Source organism: Zingiber officinale, chromosome 5A (genome assembly GCF_018446385.1).
Source record: "Zingiber officinale cultivar Zhangliang chromosome 5A, Zo_v1.1, whole genome shotgun sequence".
NCBI lineage: Eukaryota > Viridiplantae > Streptophyta > Magnoliopsida > Zingiberales > Zingiberaceae > Zingiber > Zingiber officinale.
The window spans coordinates 9,703,253-9,722,951 of record NC_055994.1 but is presented as its reverse complement, the minus strand read 5'-3'; the positions used below and the strand labels follow the sequence as shown (position 1 = coordinate 9,722,951).

General features: G+C 46.1%; 1 protein-coding gene across 2 annotated transcripts; it reads right to left on the bottom strand.

Moving 5' to 3' along the window:
• Window positions 1-2,071: 2,071 nt before the first annotated feature.
• Window positions 2,072-8,909, bottom strand: LOC121979981 (probable methyltransferase PMT3). Of its 2 annotated transcripts, none has more exons than XM_042531951.1 (8): window positions 8,713-8,909; window positions 8,131-8,612; window positions 7,882-8,046; window positions 7,576-7,758; window positions 6,821-7,415; window positions 3,500-3,612; window positions 3,141-3,361; window positions 2,072-2,920 (listed from the first exon to the last, which is right to left on the bottom strand). In XM_042531951.1, the coding sequence occupies exons 2-8, from the start codon at window positions 8,398-8,400 to the stop codon at window positions 2,587-2,589; spliced, it is 1,881 nt and encodes a 626-aa protein (XP_042387885.1). In that variant the 5' UTR covers window positions 8,401-8,612; window positions 8,713-8,909; the 3' UTR covers window positions 2,072-2,586. The 2 variants fall into 2 exon arrangements, with proteins under 2 accessions (XP_042387885.1, XP_042387886.1); XM_042531952.1 differs by having other exon boundaries at window positions 7,882-8,024.
• Window positions 8,910-19,699: the final 10,790 nt, after the last annotated feature.

Below are 19,699 nucleotides of genomic sequence, written 5' to 3'. Positions count from 1 at the left end.
AAAACACACATTGTTCATGAAGGTGGTGGTGGTGGCTGCCTTATCCGCCATTCCACAAACCACATCATGTCATCTCAGCATCTCACATGTCCAGTTGACAAATCATTATGTGCGACAGCAAGAGCGAGAAATGAAGCATTCATAGTTCTTGGTACGAACTAAAAGATATATTATCAAGAGAAAGAAAAAATGAAGAACATGGTTGGAGTTCCTTCCTTCTTTCCTTCCATGGTGGTGGTGAACAGCTCGATGCATTATATTAAAAGCACCTCTGCTGTAGCTTCCTCTCCTCTCCTTTTGCTACATGCGGAGGAAACAAATTGTAAAATTATTCAACACACGCTCTCCATTCTCCCAGACCACCAACTCCCCCATCGCCAGACCAAGCATGCTCTCTCCCATCCCTCCCACTGATTACTCTTGCTTCTTCTCTCCTCATCATTCCTTTTCTTCCTCCTTCCAACACTTCCCTCCTGCTGCTGCTGCCTATTAAAAACTCGTGCACCAATAACCAATGTTCGCACTCCTCTGCCGCACTCGGTTTATTATAATCTCAAACCCACTCCCATGTCGAGTTTCACGAGCTAATGAAAAGATTTTAACTTAAAACATGTTCTTGAGATCACCAAAACCCCCCTCTCTCTTCTCGCACTGCATGCCTGCATGGTTCTTCATGAAGATAAGAGATCCGATATGTGGTTCCACCATTGCATTGATCAAAAGCTCTTTTCTCTGTTGGGTAGTTCAAGATTGAAATCTTGGGATTCCTTTGGATTGTTCTTGTTCGAGGCCATGGCCTTGCATGCAGTACTGCCTAGCTGCGTGTTGCCTTGGCGTGTATGTTTCTTGTTTGTTGGGAATCCCCTGCAAGCGTGCCCTGGGCTGGAGTTCTGCATTATTAATTCCATGGGGTGGCTTGCTTCTAACACCAGATGCCTGTGTGGTTTGTTAAATCATCATTTCCATCTACAGTAGCAGGGTAGTACTCCAGTGCATTGCGCGAGGAGGTTTTTTTTTAATAAACTATAGACAGTGCGATAGTAAAACAAATAATACGGACTCTCCTACAACGAGAATTCGAAACTCATACAAAATATCTCATATGTCCGTTGTCTTCGAACCAATTATAATACTGGACCATCAGCTAGGACCATCTGAAACTTTGCGTGGTTGTTCTCTTACAGAGAGTCTACCATTTCTAGGGGCTGCACTCTGTTGGAGAGCTCAATGGGTTTGTGGTAGGTGACTTCAGGTAGACGTTAAGATTCAGGAGATGCAAAATTGTATGCATTGTCACACCTCTGCTATGCTTTTGATGGGTTGGAATAAAATTTGGTTAGTCCACCGGCCCGGCTGGTCTGTCTGACCCTATCGGATTGACTAGTAGTATGCATTTGAACCAATAAGCTCCGCCAACTTGTTTAGATTGATTGACCCAACCAACTTGTTTAATTTGGCTTGTTGATCTTATCCACTAATTCGCTAACTTGATCGTCTAGTTCACTCGCTTGCCCTAATCAACCAACTCAATTAACCTATCCTAATTGATGGAGTTACATGGAAAGCTAATTTATATTATTTATCATAACATATATACCAAGGATAAGACTTAATTGTTATATATATATATATATATATATATATATATATATATATATATATATATATATATATATAAATTTTAATTGGCATCAAATATCCAACTTTACGTCGATTAATATTGACCAACTTGGTTTCACGGATATTTCTCATCAGCCATCAGAATAAATCGGGAAGCACTTGTAATGGACGGATCATCAACCTAGTGTTCTTAGATCAATTACTCATTAAAAGAAAATCATCCACTAATCCATTGATTCATTAAAACTGAGACTGAATCCTTAAATATCTAAAAAACTAAAAAGACGCTATGTTACTGTACCATTACTCGAGGGTTGATTGTTGTTGTTGTTGTATCATAACATATGTGATTTATGTGATAATCATTTCATAGTTCAATGACTTAAGATGCAACTATCCCAACATCATTAGGATATTGTAAATCACACTTCACACACCACTTTTGTATAAAGCAAGACTTGATAATTAGCCCTCGAGATAATGGTGGAGTGGCAATATCTTCTCAATTTCCTCAACATCTAGAGATCAAGTCCGAGTCCAACTTCGACTAATTAATGAATGAATTTTCTTTAATATGTAATTACTTAAGCATGCTGAGGATGGATTGCTTGTTACGAGCGTTTTTCGATTTATTTGGTGGTCAGTGAGAAACTTCTATGGGATCAGATCGATCATCCTAAAATTAATCAATATAAACAGAATATTTTATTATGCCAATATATAAAACCTAGGAATTATAACTATCAAGAATAGGTCCAACAGGAAACTTTTTCTATTTTTCTGAAGAACGTGTTAAAATCCCAACACTTTTTCTGCTTTAGTCACTCAATGCTAAAGTTGCAACAGCCAAAAATAGTAAACGAGAATCTATAGGAGGAACAAAAAAAAATAATAACAAATAAAAAATAATGTGTCCATGCAATTTATAATTGATCTCGCAAAGGATAATGCACTTACACGGGCTTCTCATGCTGTTTCATCCTTTGCGCTTTCATCATCATCTATAAGCCACAGCTTTTTCTGTATGACAAGGACCTTCTCGGCAGCTTCCCCTGAATCCAAGTCGGGTTCAGCATCAGCAGCGGCCACTTGTTCCCAATGCATCGCTGTTAGATGCTTTTGGATAAATCGAATGATTGGTTGGCGATCTCTAACGATCACGAAACCAGTGGGCCTCAGGATGCGATCCATCTCGAGCAGAAGGTCCTGAGCGCTGCAACCTTTCTTCTCAATGTCAGAGAAGATGGCCCAAGCATGAAGGAGATCGTAAGTTCGCGGATACGTAGAGAAGGCCTCACACCTGCAAAGAACTGAGCCCATCAGGGGAAAATTGAAAGAACCTATTCCAGCAAGAAACGAAATTCACTCAAAACAGAATTGCAAGAACCTATGATTTTTGGGTAACTTGATAAGCAAGAGATAGGCGAGGAAACAGTATGCAACCGGTCAACAGTTTTTGCTAATTGTTAGATAGTACCACAGTTCAATGATCATGTTTCTCATAAGGAGTATAAGATTACCAATCATGCATGGTGCCTATTAGTCCTCTGTCATATATAATCTTGAGGGTGTTAGGTCCATCTTCTGGTACAACATTCATTACCCAAACAGGCTCATCTTTGAGAGCGGCAGCGAATGATCCCATGTTAGCCTTCATATCCATCACGTTCCTCAGTGAATTTGTCTGAATATGTGTACCTAAAAGACCCCAATAACTTTCAACTCTCCGTCGCCAAGTTTCCTGTGAATGTGTATCATCAAAACCTAAATCTGAAGGATCATTCTCAAGGTTCTACTTAGTAATGCAAGTGCACCTAAAAGCAGCTCAGATTACAAATAATATAGTTTAGTATTGCAGACGATGCATAATATTATTTACCATGTCCTTCTCGAACATTTCTCTTGACACACCAAAGTCAGAAAGACGTGGAGGAGGGGTTGTTAGACGAGATGGCCAAGGGGGCAATCCACTTCCACCATCTCTTTCAATTTCTGCAGAAGGGTGAAAAATCATCAGTATGAACTGGTGACTGACTATGTTCTTTTATAGAAAAATAGAAACAGTAAGACTAATTGGCATTTATACACAGAACTGAAACCAATTTTGAGAACATGTACTTCTTTAGCCTTCACGACCAGTTCAGAATAAGAATCTAACCTAGTAAACCAGCAATAGTTCATCAATTATTTTAACAACTATCTTTAAATGAATACCATACAGCAAAATTTTGATACCCCTGCCAACAGTAACTATTTCCCCAAGTCCTGATTTGGTTAGACAACTTTGGAACAATGTCATAGTTTTACAGGATTTTATATTTTGTTTTAGGAGCAATTTCCAAATTATCATTCTGAGATGCCATATATTTATAAATGCAGCTGAACATGGTTTTACTTCATATTAGATTACTCAGTAATTTTTTAATGCACCAATCTGATGATGGAAGGTAGCAACTATATATTTTTTTTCCAAGGTACCACTAAAATATCATACAGGGTAATGCGTACAGTATATTATAATTTTGTTTTGGTGCCAAACAGTTAGTGCTAAGTACATTAGTTAGATATCATCATATATGTTTAAGCCTCGAAAGGTGTTGGTATTAGAATCAAATTTGAAGCTATCACTTAATGATGTATCCAGCCTTTTAAGATAATTGGTTATATACCATTGTTTTAAAAGGCAGTTATCTAGGTGTGTTAGGCAAGAGACAGCTTTATCTAATTGCTAGGTGATCCTTTTAAGATTAATAAAACATTGATACTAATATAAATTGATGACAATCAAATATAACTATTGACACGGCGATTAAGTGGGGGCCTCTGAGTTGGATTAAAGTCAAGACAGTCAAAGTCAATGAATGGTCAACCTTTGAAGCCAGCGTAGATGATAACTTCGGCCAAGAGATAGCCAACTGGGCCATCAAGCCAACCGAACTGAGAATTCGGTCGGACGCTCATCCACGCAACGTTCATGGAGCTTGGAGCCAAATCGACACTCCAACCTTATCCCTGATTCAGAAGTCAACTCAGTAGAGTGGTCTAGTCGATCAAACCATATGTCTGATTGAACCAACTTGGGCACTCAGTCTGTTTAAGCTCTCTGACTCAACTGAAGAAGCCAAGTGAAGGCCGAGTCGTCGACCGAATTCATAAAAACCAATCGGGTACCCCTTGAGAAGGATGGTCAATCGGACTATTCGGTCGGTTGGCCAAAGGAGGTTATTGTGGGCTCCATAGCCCATTGGCCTCGTATTCCTTTTTCACATTTTGTGTCACAAAGGACAGAATATTCTGCATGTAATCTGCACGTTCGAAGCTTCCACCCTGTCAATCGTAGAGATTGCGGGCCCATTTTGGGAAAGGTGTCAAAACCTCTTTATGGTCTGACCTTTTTGGGAAATGTTTTGAGATTTGTGCATAGACACTACATGGTACTATAAAAAGGAGTCGCCATCTACAAGCGCAGATATGTGATGCTATATTCTTTAGACAAGCTTGTAGCTACTGTTCATTCTACTATTCATCTAGTCGATCATTGACTTAGCGTCGGAGGGTTAATGTCAAGGACCCCTTATTTGGCCCAGCAGCTAACGCTTTTTGTGACACACAGGACAGCTTGGAGTCTTCGTTTGGTCAACATCAAAGCCACGTTGCCAACCACCTTCATCGATTTTGGACAGGATCAACTATAATTGACCTTCTAATTTAATATAAATGCTAAGTTAATTACAGAATTAATATAGCTTTTAATATTAATCTGCTAAATTAAAATGATGTTAAAAATTAATAATTTTTTATTCAAGAAAAATTAAATTATAAATCAACTTAGTAACCTACATTTCACTACTTTCATTAGAACCCACACGATTTCCTCATCTGTGCAAATTATAACACAATCATATAGTTCCTTTTCATGCGACAATCAGTTGGTACTAGGGGTGTAAATGAATCAAGCCAGTTCGTGAACTTTTCGGCCAGGCTTGAAAAATATTCGATTCGTATTCGAAACTATCGAATTCAAGCTGAACTCAAACATGTTCGATAATTTTTTCAAGCTGAATTCGAACCCATAATATTTTGTTCGATTGTTCACGAGCCACTCATGACTTGCGAGCTGAACTCGGATTGAATTCTAATAATTTTTACACAATTTTAACTTAAATATATTCAAATTAAGGTTCAAATAATTCGAACTGAATTCAAATATAAGTCATTTCGAATTATAGTTCGAATATGCTTGAATCAAGTTCGAACAATTCAAATCGAGCTCGAGCCAAAATTATTTGTATTTTCGAGTTTCGAATTGAGCTTCCAATATCATATATATTTTTCGAGCTCGAACTCAAATATCACTATTTCCATATTATTCGACTCGATTCGATTCGTTTGCACCCCTAGTTGGTACCCATAACCTTCTCTATGCACAGACAAATTGACACCCATTTCAATTTCACCACATAATGCAACGTACTTAGGTTGCTACCATTGATGCACAAATTATCATTGTTGTCGCTCTTTTAGTTGCCCTGATCCCCTATGGTTTCACAAACAAAGCTTCCTTCTCTAGGCTCCCTTTGGAACCAAAGCTCCAATTTTAGATGAAACTTAGCAAGATAGGGACAACAGTGCATGGTTCTTCTGATCCCTTAGTGTTGTCCAGTTTTAGTTTCGATCTACAAGCGGAATGGTAGGATTTTGGCCTTGTGATTGAAGTGGCTCAAAATTTTAAAGTGTATTAATTTCTCTATTGAGGACCAACTTTCATTGATTGACAGAACTAATTTTAGTATCATTAGTCAAGATCCATGCGATTCAAAATACTTTTATCCAAGTTATTAGTTATAGGTTATTCACCTAATTTTATATTTCATCATAAACCACTTGTACTTTTGTTATGAGAAATAAACACTATGTCAAACAAAGATTTGAAACCCTCAACAAGATTCAACACATCGTATATTTTAGAAAACAGGAATTGACTACAATTGACGAGGTAATCCAATCCTTGATGTTCATGGATTACATACTACAACAGATTATGAATATGCTAAAAATTGATCTCACGACATTTTGATCAACTTAAAGACTATAAATTAGCACATGTTTGGCAAATCTGAATGCAAAGGACATAAAAAGTTTCCAGGAAAAACTTTATAGGAAGCAATATAAGTAATCATCATGAGAGAAGAACACTCACGTTCAGTATAAGGGGTAATACAGGCCTCCATTGAGACACCCCAAACTGCATCAGGATCATCGTCAGATCTGCATAGTGGTGGTAGAATTCCTGGCTTTCTCTTTAAATAGCAATCATTTGACAAGGGTTTAACCCATATAACAGTTTGGTTTTTTTTGGCAGCAATTTTCCAACACATGCGTGAAACTAATGCACTCATCTGCCTCCATATCCTCAAATCCTCTTCATCTTGAGCATATGCTTCAGGAGATGAGTAAAAGAAATAGCCTCCGGGTCTGAGCACTCTATCTAACTCAAGGAGAAGGATCCCATCTCTTTGAAGCCAATCAATTCGGCACCGGGAACAATGAGCAAACTCAAACGATCTGCTAGGATAAGGAAGTCTTTTTGTTCCCAACACGCCAAGGTAAGCAGGGATCCCCCTTTCCAGAGCAAATTGGATCTGATTTTCATGAACATCATTAGGTGCTAGAGACATTGTTAAAATATCAGATGATAAAAGATATCCACCAAAGCTTGCAACTCCACAACCAACATCTAAAACCGTTCGGATCCTTCCCTCATTGTTTATAATGTTATTCTTGAAGTTAAGCATCTGTTGATCCAAACAAGAAAATATTTTTTTATTAATAAATCATTACAGATACCAGTTGAATGAAATAGTAAGAAGGGTAACTACACTTTGTAAACTTTTCATAAACAAGAACAGAAATAAAACTAATTCAAGATAAGATTTCATGTTAGAGTAAACATACATTTGCAAGGTGTGCAATATATTTATCAGCTCCATAATGAAAATGTGTGCCACCTCCAGGGAAAGCAATCTTTTCACCCTTGACTACCATCCAGTTCTGGTCTGACTTCTCATGTGCGAGGTGTGTGTGCGGAATATTTGCTTTCCAAACTTCATCTCGGCTCCTTGGCCACTTTATCGGAACCTAACATGAAAAATTGACAAAACCCAACTTAGAAACATAAGACAAGTTCAGACAACACAACTATGCAAACAGATATAGAAGAAATTCAATAGCGTCTTTACAGGACGCAATCCATTATTTAACCTTGTATTCAGATGGTGGGGGGATCAAGCAGTTGAATCGTCTTTCAGATTGAGGGCAATGTCTCTCGTAATGCTCCATCAAAGACAAATCAAGCTTAAGTCGTGACTGGTAAATAAAATTTCTGTCCAAGCATGGAATGAGCTCTGAATGACGATCATCACAAACCTTTAGAAGAAAAGACAAGACAAACTAACACACATACAACGATCGACGATCAGGAAGTTAGCATTCAGATGAAATTACACTCACAGGAAAACTTTTAGGAATGGAAATTTCCTCCTCATCATTCTGAGTGAAAACTTGGTCTTCTGATTTGCCTAATTCTGCATTATTCTCACTTATCCAGCCAATGGATCTAGAAATTTTACTACCATACTCTAAAGCATTGTTAGCATGATGTCCCCGGTTGCTAAGGTAAGACCCATAGTACAGAAATAGAAAAACAAAAAAGAGAAAAGCAACACACAATGACGGGAGCAAATGTTTCTTCTGGGATCCGTCTCGTCCCCTCATCATCATGGACAGCGATCCAATAGGTACCTTTATATTATCTAGAACTCTCAAGTACCCTAATCAAACATATCAAAACTCCAAGATAAGCTCCAACCATCAGATCGAGTGACCTAACTACAATCCTTCACTATTTTTTCTATTTTCCATGCTATCAACCAGTAATCAGCAAACTACTCGAGCGGCGGGGTGTCAAGATTCCAGATCGAAGCAAATACGATCTGCAATAATCAGAAGGCACTTATCAAATCTGGATCGAATTCATCGAAGAAACGGCGAGAATCCGGCTAGAAAGCGGAAGCCGGTGAAAGGAGCACTTACTAGGGATCCGCCGAGATCGCCGAGCCGAAGGCAGAAGCGGAAGAGACCTGAGAAGAAGGGAATGGAAAAGGGAAGCGGGAGAACAAGGAGATGCGTCGGGGAGGCAGATCCGGAAAGCTTGGAGAGCGAGAGATGAAGATGTCCGGTTCTGCTCCACTTCGCACGGCTATTTTTGCGAGGAGCATTCAAAAGTAATTTTACATGGTTTGGTTTAGTTACATTAATAATAAGACGGAAAATAGTTCACACGTTGCCCAATTAAATAGATATATATTTTTTTAACAGTCAATTGATAACATATAAAATGGATAGCTGTTTTAATTTTTACACTTTAATTAATGTATAGTTACAATTAAAGTCTGAGACGTACAAATTCCATATACAAATCACAAATTAAAATATCGATATATAAAATATTATTGATATAGTGCGTATATATCTAATTTCACTTGCTATAAGATTTAGCAAGATAACAAATTAGCGGGTTTTAAATATTCCAACAAACTCATTAAGTGGAAAATGAGTAGGATGTTTTGACCTTTTGATGAAATACGGATTAGTTGGTCCTCTAATCGTAAAAGGATGGAAGACATGATTCAAGGCGCCTTGGAATGGTCGCCTTGAATCATAATTTAATTCCTAATCGTTCCCCATGAGTTGGAACGATTAAAATAGGGAGTATTGTTATATCAGATTTTGAGGTTAAAATTTAGCGCGTTTGATCCTATCTTTCCTTATATTTTATCATTTATATTAATGATTAGTAGCTACTTATAATTTAACTCCTTCGTGTTAACCTAAAGATGGAATAGTGAGGGTCTGGGGATGAGTGAATCGTCTTTTGTTATATGGAAGACATGATTCAAATGTTTTGCCCCCTCTTCTGGCAAGGTGCAACAGTAAAGTGTTTAGTAGAATCACAAAGTATCACGGTTCAAAACTTAGCTGGAACAAAGAGAGACTTTATTGTAGATTTTTGAATTGTGAAGGTGGGCAGTTGGCAGGACGTCTCAAGGTTATATGAGACCCTTGGCTAAAAAGTTTTTAGGCCTTTAATAATTTTTTTTTAAAAAAAATAAAATTTTCTCTCACCCTTTTTCATTTGAATTTGGGGTCGATAATTATGGATATTGATTCGGTGGTAAGGGCGGAGGACCCTCGTTGGCGGAAGGTCAACGACACGTAGAGGTCAAAGGTCAAGAGATTCAACCTTGAGACCCGGCCGACCGGGCGAAGCAGGCCGACCGACCGGATGAATCGAGCCGACCGACTGTGAATCCCCCCGAGCCGAATGAAAGACAACCCGACTAGGGGTCGGGTTTCCGATGCTCAAGGTAAAAAGGTTTCAGGGGCCGAGCGGGCTGTCCGTTCGGCCGGTGCACAAGGCAACACAGGCAGGAGCAGTCTCATCCGAGCATACGACCGATGCAGAAGTGATATGCCTGCCGAGCGACCGACCCGCTCGGCCCTGGAATAGACAGGGAACGCAAGAGGACAAAGTAGACAGAGGATAACATCATCTTCGAGACACCTGCCGCCGACAAGCAGCAGAGTTGGCGGTCGAGCCGTACACAGGATCATACGGCGGAAGCTTCCACCGTCACATCCGGGATATGCTCGGATGATTGCGGAATGGCGCCAGAGATACTTTTCGGACAGAGGTTTGTTAAGGTATGTTTGGGGAAGCGTGCACGCATAGAGAAGCGTGCCCGCGCCTCCCCGGGGTCCTATATAAGGACCCCCAGACGTCGACGAAGGTATGCGCAAATCTTTACTGTAGCCACATTACGCTGCCTCTCTCGTTGCCTGACTTGTGCGTCAGAGGGTCGTCGCCGGGAAACCCCTCCCGGCTCGGCTTCTTTGTAGGTTCGCCGGAGATCTACGCCACCAGTCGGAGACAGCGGAGTGTGCCACGTCCCCAGCGTCCGTCGACTCAGCGCTCGGACAGGATCAAATTGGCTCCGTCTGTGGGAACGCACCTGAATCCGAGCCAAGAAGATGGAAGAAGTTGGACGTCAACTTCTGGTAACGCTCTCTCCCGAGGAGCTCGAAGCACTCGTCCAAGCGCGAGCAGCAAAAATCGTGGAGCAGCAGCAGAAAGCTCAGGCCGAGCGGGCAGCGCAGCAGGCGACATCAGCCTCGGGGGGCCGAGCGCCACCCGAAGACAGGCAGGAGCAGCTCTCAATATGGGGGCAAAATAAGGGACCGGTCGGCACCCAGATGGGGGCGCCACCCGCCCCGATACCTTTTCATCGGGCTTTGTTCCAGACGCCCTCGGAGGTAGCGCAAGCTAATCAAGATAAGGGATCTTCATCGGACGAAGCACCCGTCCGGGACGTCAGAAAAGGAAATGCGCCCCGAACGGACTCGTCACCCGAGCGGATCAACAGACAGTTCTCAGAGGCCATTCTTCGTGATCCACTGCCGAGGCATTATGTGCCCCCTGCGATCGGGGAGTACAACGGGACAACCGACCCAGACGACCACCTAGGTAAGTTTGACAGCACCGCCACTCTGCATCAATACACAGATGGTGTGAAATGCCGAGTGTTCCTCACCACGCTTTCGGGATCGGCGCATCGGTGGTTTCGGAGACTGCCGGACGGATCCATCACAAGTTTTAAGGAATTCCGAACGGCGTTCCTCCATCATTTTGCAAGCAGCAGGCGCCACCAGAAGACAAGCGTCAATCTGTTTGCCATCAAGCAAGGCGGAAGGGAGCCTCTCCGAGCGTATATCCAGCGCTTCAACCAGGTGGTCATGGACATTCCAACGGTCACCTCAGAAACAATGATGAACGCGTTCACGCAAGGGCTCGTGGACGGTGACTTCTTCCGCTCGCTCATCCGGAAGCCTCCCCGGGACTACGAGCACATGCTGCATAAAGCCAACGAATACATCAATGTGGAGGAAGCACAGGCGGCAAGAAGAAAAGAAGCCCTGAGTGACCAACCAGCTTCTGCTGAGCGGAAGCAGTCCATCAGTCACCAGCCACCCAGAGGACCGAGAGCCAAAGCCGCCCGTCCTCATCAGCACACTCGGCCGCACGCCGTCCAGAAAGTCGCGGCTGATCGACCCAAGCCCAGGGGGAAGGTATGGACCCCGATGTTTTGTTCACTCCATCAGTCGGCTACTCACAACACTTGCGACTGTCGGAGCCTCCCTCACATTGCTCATCCCGCGCAAAGGAGCTACCGTCGCCGATCACCTTCACCAGACCGGCAACATCGACAACGGAGCCCCGTTCAAAGGATAGAAAGGAGATCCCCCGAGCGGCAGCACCGTCAGCAGCCCGGAGTCCACCATCGGGCGTCGCATGAGCGACCAAGACCTTCCGCTCGGGAGGAGGAAAATATGGGCAACGCATCTCGGGGCGAGATCAACATCATCGCCGGAGGCCCGACCAACGGAGATTCCAACAGAGCCAGAAAGGCGCACGCAAGGCTGAGGATCCACGCGGTCGGCTGCAGCCAGGAAAGGGCGAGCGGACCCGAGATCAGCTTCGGGCCTAGGGACCTCGAAGGAGTTGAAGTCCCACACGATGACGCCCTGATCATTCGAGCGGTAATAGTCAACTATACTATTCACCGCATTTTCATTGATACAGGCAGCTCGGTCAATATAATATTCAAGAAGGCCTTCGATCAACTGCAAATAGACCGAGCTGAACTACTGCCAATGACGACCCCCCTCTACGGGTTCACTGGGAACGAAGTCTTGCCGGTCGGCCAAGTCCGGTTAGCTATCTCGTTGGGCGAGGAGCCGCTCAGAAGGACAAGGACCACCACCTTCATCGTGGTTGATGCTCCTTCTGCATACAACGTTATCTTGGGATGACCGGCGCTCAACGAGTTCCGGGAGGTCGTCTCTACCTTCTGCCAGAAGATCAAGTTTTCGGTGGAAGATCAAGTAGGGGAGGTGCGGGGAGACCAACTAGCGGCTCGGAGATGCTATGTGGAGATGGTCCGAGCCGAATCCAAGTCCGCTCGGAAAGTGTCGCGAGTCGAGGTAAATACTATAACCGAAAAACCACCTTCTTTGGTTTATGAAGAAAAAGAGGAGGTGCAGATTGACTCTTCTCGATCGGAGGCCACCACCTTCATAGCATCCGATCTGGAGGAGAAGCAAAAGGAGAAGTTGATCAAATGCCTACAGTGAAATTGCGACGTCTTCGCTTGGTCGACCCATGAGCTACCAGGGGTCTCGCCAAGCGTAGCGCAGCATGAACTTCACGTTCGGCCGGACGCTCTGCCGGTGAAGCAAAGGAAGAGGGACTTCAGCACGGAGCAGAATGTAATCATCCGGGCGGAGGTAGAAAAGCTGCTGGAGGCCGGCCACATAAGGGAAGTACAATTCCCGAGTTGGCTTGCAAATGTGGTTCTGGTCGCCAAGCCGGGCAACAAGTGGAGAGTCTACATCGATTTCCGGGACTTGAACAAGGCATGCCCGAAAGACTTCTACCCCTGCCCCGGATCGATCAACTAGTGGACTCCACGGTCGGGTGCGAGCTGATATGCATGCTGGATGCATACCAAGGCTACCATCAAGTGCCGCTCGCCCGAGAAGATCAGGAGAAGGTCAGCTTCGTCACGGCGGATGGCACCTACTGCTACAATGTAATGTCATTCAGGCTGAAGAATGCAGGAGCCACCTACCAGCGTCTAATGAACAAGGTATTCAGGGAGCAGATCGGACGCAACTTGGAAGTGTACGTGGACGACATACTTATCAAGTCCTTCCGGGCGGCCGATCTCTATACGGATATGGAGGAGACCTTCCAAACATTAAGAAGATATGGAGTCAAGCTTAATCCTCAGAAGTGCCTGTTCGGAGCAAAAGGCGGGCGCTTCCTGGGTTACATTGTGACCGAGCGGGGCATAGAGGCGAACCACAGCAAGATAAAGGCATTACAAGACATGTCGCCTCCCAGAAATCTTCGAGAGGTACAGCGTCTCACCGGTCGGATAACGACGCTGTCAAGGTTTATCTCTAAGACCGCCGACCGGAGCCTTCCATTCTTCAAGATTCTCCGTAAAGCTACCAAGTTTCAATGGGACTAGGAGTGCGATCGGGCATTCGAGGAACTAAAGACTTACCTGAATTCCTTGCCTGTGTTGGTGAAGCCGGCTGTAGGTGAGCCACTCCGCATTTATTTATCTTCAACTGAGCATGCTGTGGGCTCAGCATTAGTAAGGTCGAGCGGCGAAGAACAACCAGTGTACTTTTTAAGCCAGCCATATCTTAAAGGATGCTGAGTCTCGCTACACCGATCTCGAGAAGTTGGCTTTCGCCTTGGTCCTTGCCGCTCAGAGGTTGTGCCCTTACTTTTTGGTGCACACCATTATTGTGATGACGAACAGCCCGTTGGCAAGGGTACTTCTGAACCCTGAAGCATCCGGATGGCTCATCAAGTGGACAACGGAACTTAGAGAATTCGACATCCAATATCAACCCCGCTCGGCGATCAAGGCACAGTCCTTGGCAGATTTGGTGACCGAGGTACAAAAGTCCGAGCCCGAAGTTACATGGAAAATATATGTGGACGGATCGTCCACTCGGCTTGGAAGCGGAATTTGGATCCTGCTACTTTCGCCTCAGGGAGAGCGAATGCATTTGTCCGTCCGGCTGGACTATCGGGCAACAAATAATGAGGCAGAGTACGAAGCCCTCATAGCCGTGCTGCAAGCCGCACTGCATGTTGGAGCCTACCGGGTGGTGATTCACTCAGATTCCCAACTAGCCGCTCAACAACTTATGGGTGCCTTCGAGATAAACAATGCAAGACTCAGGTTGTACGGAGAGGCCTTTGAGAAACTCAAGACCAGTTTCACCGAGGTGGTGGTCCAGAAGATACCCCGAGCGTAGAACCAGACGGCAGATGAGTTAGCCAAACTCGCAAGCTCGATATCGCCGGTCGTCATCCAGCAACCAATCGAGCAAGTATCTTTGGTAGCGCACGTGGACCGGATGGAAGGCCTCACATTCCCGAGCGATTGGAGAACAGCCATCATGGAGTTTCTGCGCTCAGGTGCCACGTCGTCCGATCGGGAGGAAGCCCAACTGTTGAGGAGAGCGGGCCGGTTCACTCTCATCGGAGATCAGTTTTACAAAAAGGTTTTCTCCCGACCGCTGCTAAAGTGCGTCAGCTCAGAGGACGTAGAATACATTCTCCAAGAGGTACACCAAGGATCTTGCGGAGGTCATCCGGGCGGCCGGTCCTTGGCTAGGAAGATCCTGTTGGCCGGATACTTCTGGCCCACTCTCCACGAGGACGCCGCTCGAACCGTCGCAACATGTCTTTCCTGTCAGAAGTACCACAGCTTCTCGCATAAGCCAACGGAAGAAATGAAAGCGTCCACAGTATCTTGCCCGTTCGACCAGTGGGGCATGGACATCGTAGGACCTTTCCCTATGGCGACCGGACAATGGAAGTTTATACTGGTGGCCGTCGATTACTTCTCCAAGTGGGTGGAGGCTGAGCCATTGGCCAAGATAACCGAGCAGATGGTCAAGAAATTCATCTGGCAACACATCATCTGTCGGTTTGGCATCCCGCGTCGGCTCGTGTCGGACAACGGGCGCCAGTTCGTCGGAAAGCAGCTCGAGAAATGGTGCAAGGGATATGGCATTGAGCAGCACTTCACGTCTGTGGCGTATCCCCAAAGCAATGGTCAAGCCAAAGTAGCCAACCGGGAGATACTCCGAATTCTTAGGGCTCGGCTCGACCACATGGGAGGAAGCTGGATGGACGAGCTGCTGGGAGTCCTATGGGTCATCCGCACGACCCCTAAGGAGGGAACGGGAGTAACACCGTTCCACCTGGTGTATGGAGGCAAGGCGGTCGTCCTAGTCGAAGTCGGCATAGAGTCCGTCCGCATCGAGAACGACGAAGATAATTCCGAGCGGAGGGAGTTAGAATTGGACTTGATCAACGAGGAGCGAGCCAAAGCGTCCGTTCGACTGATGGCCTACAGGCAGAGAATGAAGCAGAACTACAACCGCCGCGTGATTCCCCGAGCATTCCAGGTGGGCGACTTGGTCTGGAAGAAAGTGAAGCCGGTTGGGGACGTAGGCAAGTTGGAGGCGCCTTGGGCAGGACCATTCAAAGTCGTCGAGAAGCTCCGATCGGGAGCCTACTACTTGGAGAATGAGGATGGACGACGGCTAGAGAGACCATGGAACGCAAACCACCTCCAGCCCTATCGGGCCGGATGAAAGGTGCGCCGATGTAATGTATTTCATGAATATTCCGTTCAAATGTATCATTTGGTTGCATGAATGAAAGCTATAAGAACAAAGCAAAGACATGAGCATTGGGCACCAAGCGGGTAGTTGCAAGATGGCGTGGCCAAGACCCCGTGCCGTTCGGCCGGGCGTATATTATCCGAGTCATATACTCGATGGCGAAGATCCCGTGCCGTTCGATCGGGCGTATATTATCCGAGCCATATGCTCGATGGTGAAGACCCCGTGTCGTTCGGCCTAGCATATATTATTCGAGCCATAGACTCATTATTGAAAATCGTCGAGCAGCGACGTTAAATCTTAGAGTCGAACCGGCGACTATAAACCCTCCGGCTTGAAGACCGTCGAGCGGCGACGTTAAACTCTAGAGTCGGACCGGCGACTATAAACCCTCCGGCCTGAAGACCGTCGAGCGGCGACGTTAAACCCTCCGGCCTGAAGACCGTCGAGCGGCGACGTTAAACTCTAGAGTCGGACCGGCGACTATAAACCCTCCGGCCTGAAGACCGTCGAGCGGCGACGTTAAACTCTAGAATCGGACCGGCGACTATAAACCCTCCGGCCTGAAGACCGTCGAGCGGCGACGTTAAACTCTAGAATCGGACCGGCGACTATAAACCCTCCGGCCTGAAGACCGTCGAGCGGCGACGTTAAATTCTAGAGTCGGACCGGCGACTATAAACCTTCCGGCCTGAAGACCGTCGAGCTCTGACGGTCTTCAGGCGACGTTAAACTCTAGAGTCGGACCGACGACTATAAACCCCCTGGCTTTAAAACCGTCGAGCAGCGACGTTAAACCTTGGAGTCGAACCGGCGACTATAAACCCTCCGGTCGGGAAAAGATAATAAAAATGTCGACCTGTGAGTCGAGAGGCCGATCGGCCAAGTTACCAAAGGTACTTCGTGAACATCTAGCGGGTATTCCATTTAAAGAAGTGGGGTGTTCAGGCGAGCGGCCTAGTTACAGAGAATACTTAGTGAAAAATTACTTTGGAAAGCAAGGCAGGACGAGAAACGATTAACGAGAAGAAAAAGGGAGACGCGAACGACAGTAGTTCACGCTCCGATCGGAAGACACAAGTATTGACAAAAAAAGAGTAAGCTAATAAAAAGACGGCATATCTTCATTAAAATTCAGGCCCTTATTGCCGATCGGAAGGGTTACAAAAACACACTACTCAAGGAAATCATAAACGGTCTTCGGGATGGAAGAGAGGAGTGCCACGTAGTCTTCAGCCGGGAAGGTTGTGGAGTCGGGAAGCTGACCCTTAGACTTCAGATAGTCAGTCGTGGCGGTAATGACCAACTCAAAGGCAGTATACATCCGCTCGCAGACTTTCTCAGAAAATTCGTTCGAACAGATGTGCTGCTGCTTCAGGGTTGTGACCCGGCCTGGCTCGGCCTCTTGATACTCCTTGAAGGCAGCTTGGGAAGCTTCAAGAGCCTCCTGCAAGTTCTTCAGTTCGTCCTTATGTTTGATTGCTTCACCCGAGCGGCTCGCCTTCTCGCCGTCCAGCTGCTCCACCAGCTCCTTAACTCGTTGTTCCAGGCCCCGCGCCTCGACGTTTTTCTTCTCCAGATCGGCAATGGCCGTTTTCTTCCGATCGGAGGCTAGGCTTATTTTCTGGTCAAGTGTCTTGACCTGTCTTTCAAGTTCAACCAGAGTATGGGCCTAGCCGGCCGTCTTCTTTCGCTCCGCCTCCAACGAGTTTTTGGTCTTCTTGAGCTCTTTGTGCAGCTCGACATATGAGGGGCTCTGGGAGGACGGACCGCCGGAACCCTTCAGCTTCTTCATCTCTTCATCCACCATGGCCAGTCGATTAGAGACAGCAATCTCCTCCATCCATCTCTGACATAAACAGAAGTATTGATAGCTGATCGGAAAGATGGCGTAAAGGACTTCGTAAGAAAACACACTTACCCCAGTGGCCTGCTGCATATGGTTGTTGTCTAGTTTGCCGAGTGGAATCATCGTGACACGAGCCCGAGCATCGGCCCACATCTCAGCGAGGGGCCCCTTCATGGTGATTATATGCTCAGGCGCGGTCGGTCGATTAGACTCGGGCAAAAGTTCCTCGGTGGGAAGATGCAGGGTGACCCTGATGGTGCGGCTCTGACCGGGAGACGTGTGAGCAGATGCGGAGGGAGTAGAGGCCGGGGCGGAGAACTTGGACAAAATAGTTGAGCGCGGGACCCGACGGGGGGCAGGTGGAAGAGTGCTGACCGGCACAGCCTCAATAGGGTTGGCAGGCAAGTTTAGTTGAGACGGAGTCCGATCGAAGAATAATGCCTCCACCATTGGAGTTTTCCCTCGAGAATCGGATCCCACCCGATCGGATACGCGGACAGCAGAAGTAGCTGATCGCAACGGTGTCTCCGTCTGGCGCCTCTTTTGTCTGAGCGGGCGCTCGCCTTCCCGATCGGAGCCTTCCTCTTGCGCGGCTGGCTCCCTGTTTGAAGTATCGCCTCCCATCACCTCCACGGGGGAGGCCTGAGCGGCCGACTCTTCCGCATTTGTCTCACTCTCACCCTCGTGAGAGCCGACCGGGGTGATGCTCAATTGCTCCATCTCTTTGGCGGCTGCTGCCTCAAGCGTCTCGACCTTCCTCTTCAAAATCCTGAGCATCACGGACTCCATGACGATATTTGCTGCAAAGGGAAAAGAAGAAAATCAGTTAGCACTCAAAGTACATGTGCAAGTGAAATTCTTACCGAAGCTGCTCGGAAGTGGAGTGCGGCTCGGACTCAGGCCAAAGATATACAGCACGCCTTCAGGCAGAAGCTTGTTGATATCGAGCTTCAGACCGGCAAGCATGTTCGCGGCCTCGAGATAATCCGGTCGGGTCTTAAATCTTTTTAGCTCGGAAGAAGTAGGAAGTCTGACCTTCCATTTGGTTCGGAAGGGAGCCCGCTCGGGGAGACGAAGATAAAAGTAGTACTCCTTCCAGTGTTTATTGGAGGAAGGGAGTTTATCAAAAAAGACTAGACCAGGCCGAGCCTGGAATAGATAGGTGCCCAACTCAGACTGCTTGGGATAATAAAAATAGTAAAAAAAATTTGGTCAGAGAGGGATGCCGTGTATCTTGAACAGTACCACCACTCCACACAAAAGTCGAAAAGTATTGGGAACTAATTGGGCGAGCGGAAGACCAAAGAAGTTGCAAACATCGGCGAAGAAGGGATGAAGAGGAAACCGTAGACCGGCTGTGAATTGGTCGCGGAAAAAACAAATGGCTCCGCTCGGCGGTTTGTGAGGTCGATCGGTTGGTGAGGGTAGAATAAGTTCAAAGTCAGACGGAATGTCAAAACCGTCAAGCAAAGCCTCGGTGTCACGCCGATCGAAGCGAGACTCCATGGTAGTATACCAGGGACCTAAAGTGGGATCTACGGGTCGGGATGAACTGGCCATTATTCGATCGGGCAAGAAAACAAAAGCCAAGAGAATAGAAAATGACACACGGCAAGGAGACGATGAAAGGGACAGCGACCAGAAGACGAGAACTCGACAAAAAAGATGAGGAAAACAGAGAGGAAAGGCGGAGGAACCTTACGAAGAGGCTGGGGATCGAAGGAAGAGGGTGGGGAATCGTCGGAAAACAGTGAAGCGAAGTCGCCGGAACGCTGAAGCACTGAAGAAAGGAGACGGGACACGCAAAGGCAGAAGTGTGACGGAGGAGGAAGGTGACGGCTTTATAAGGTCGGGCCCGATCGGCCTCGACCGTCCGATGCAGGTCACAGAAAC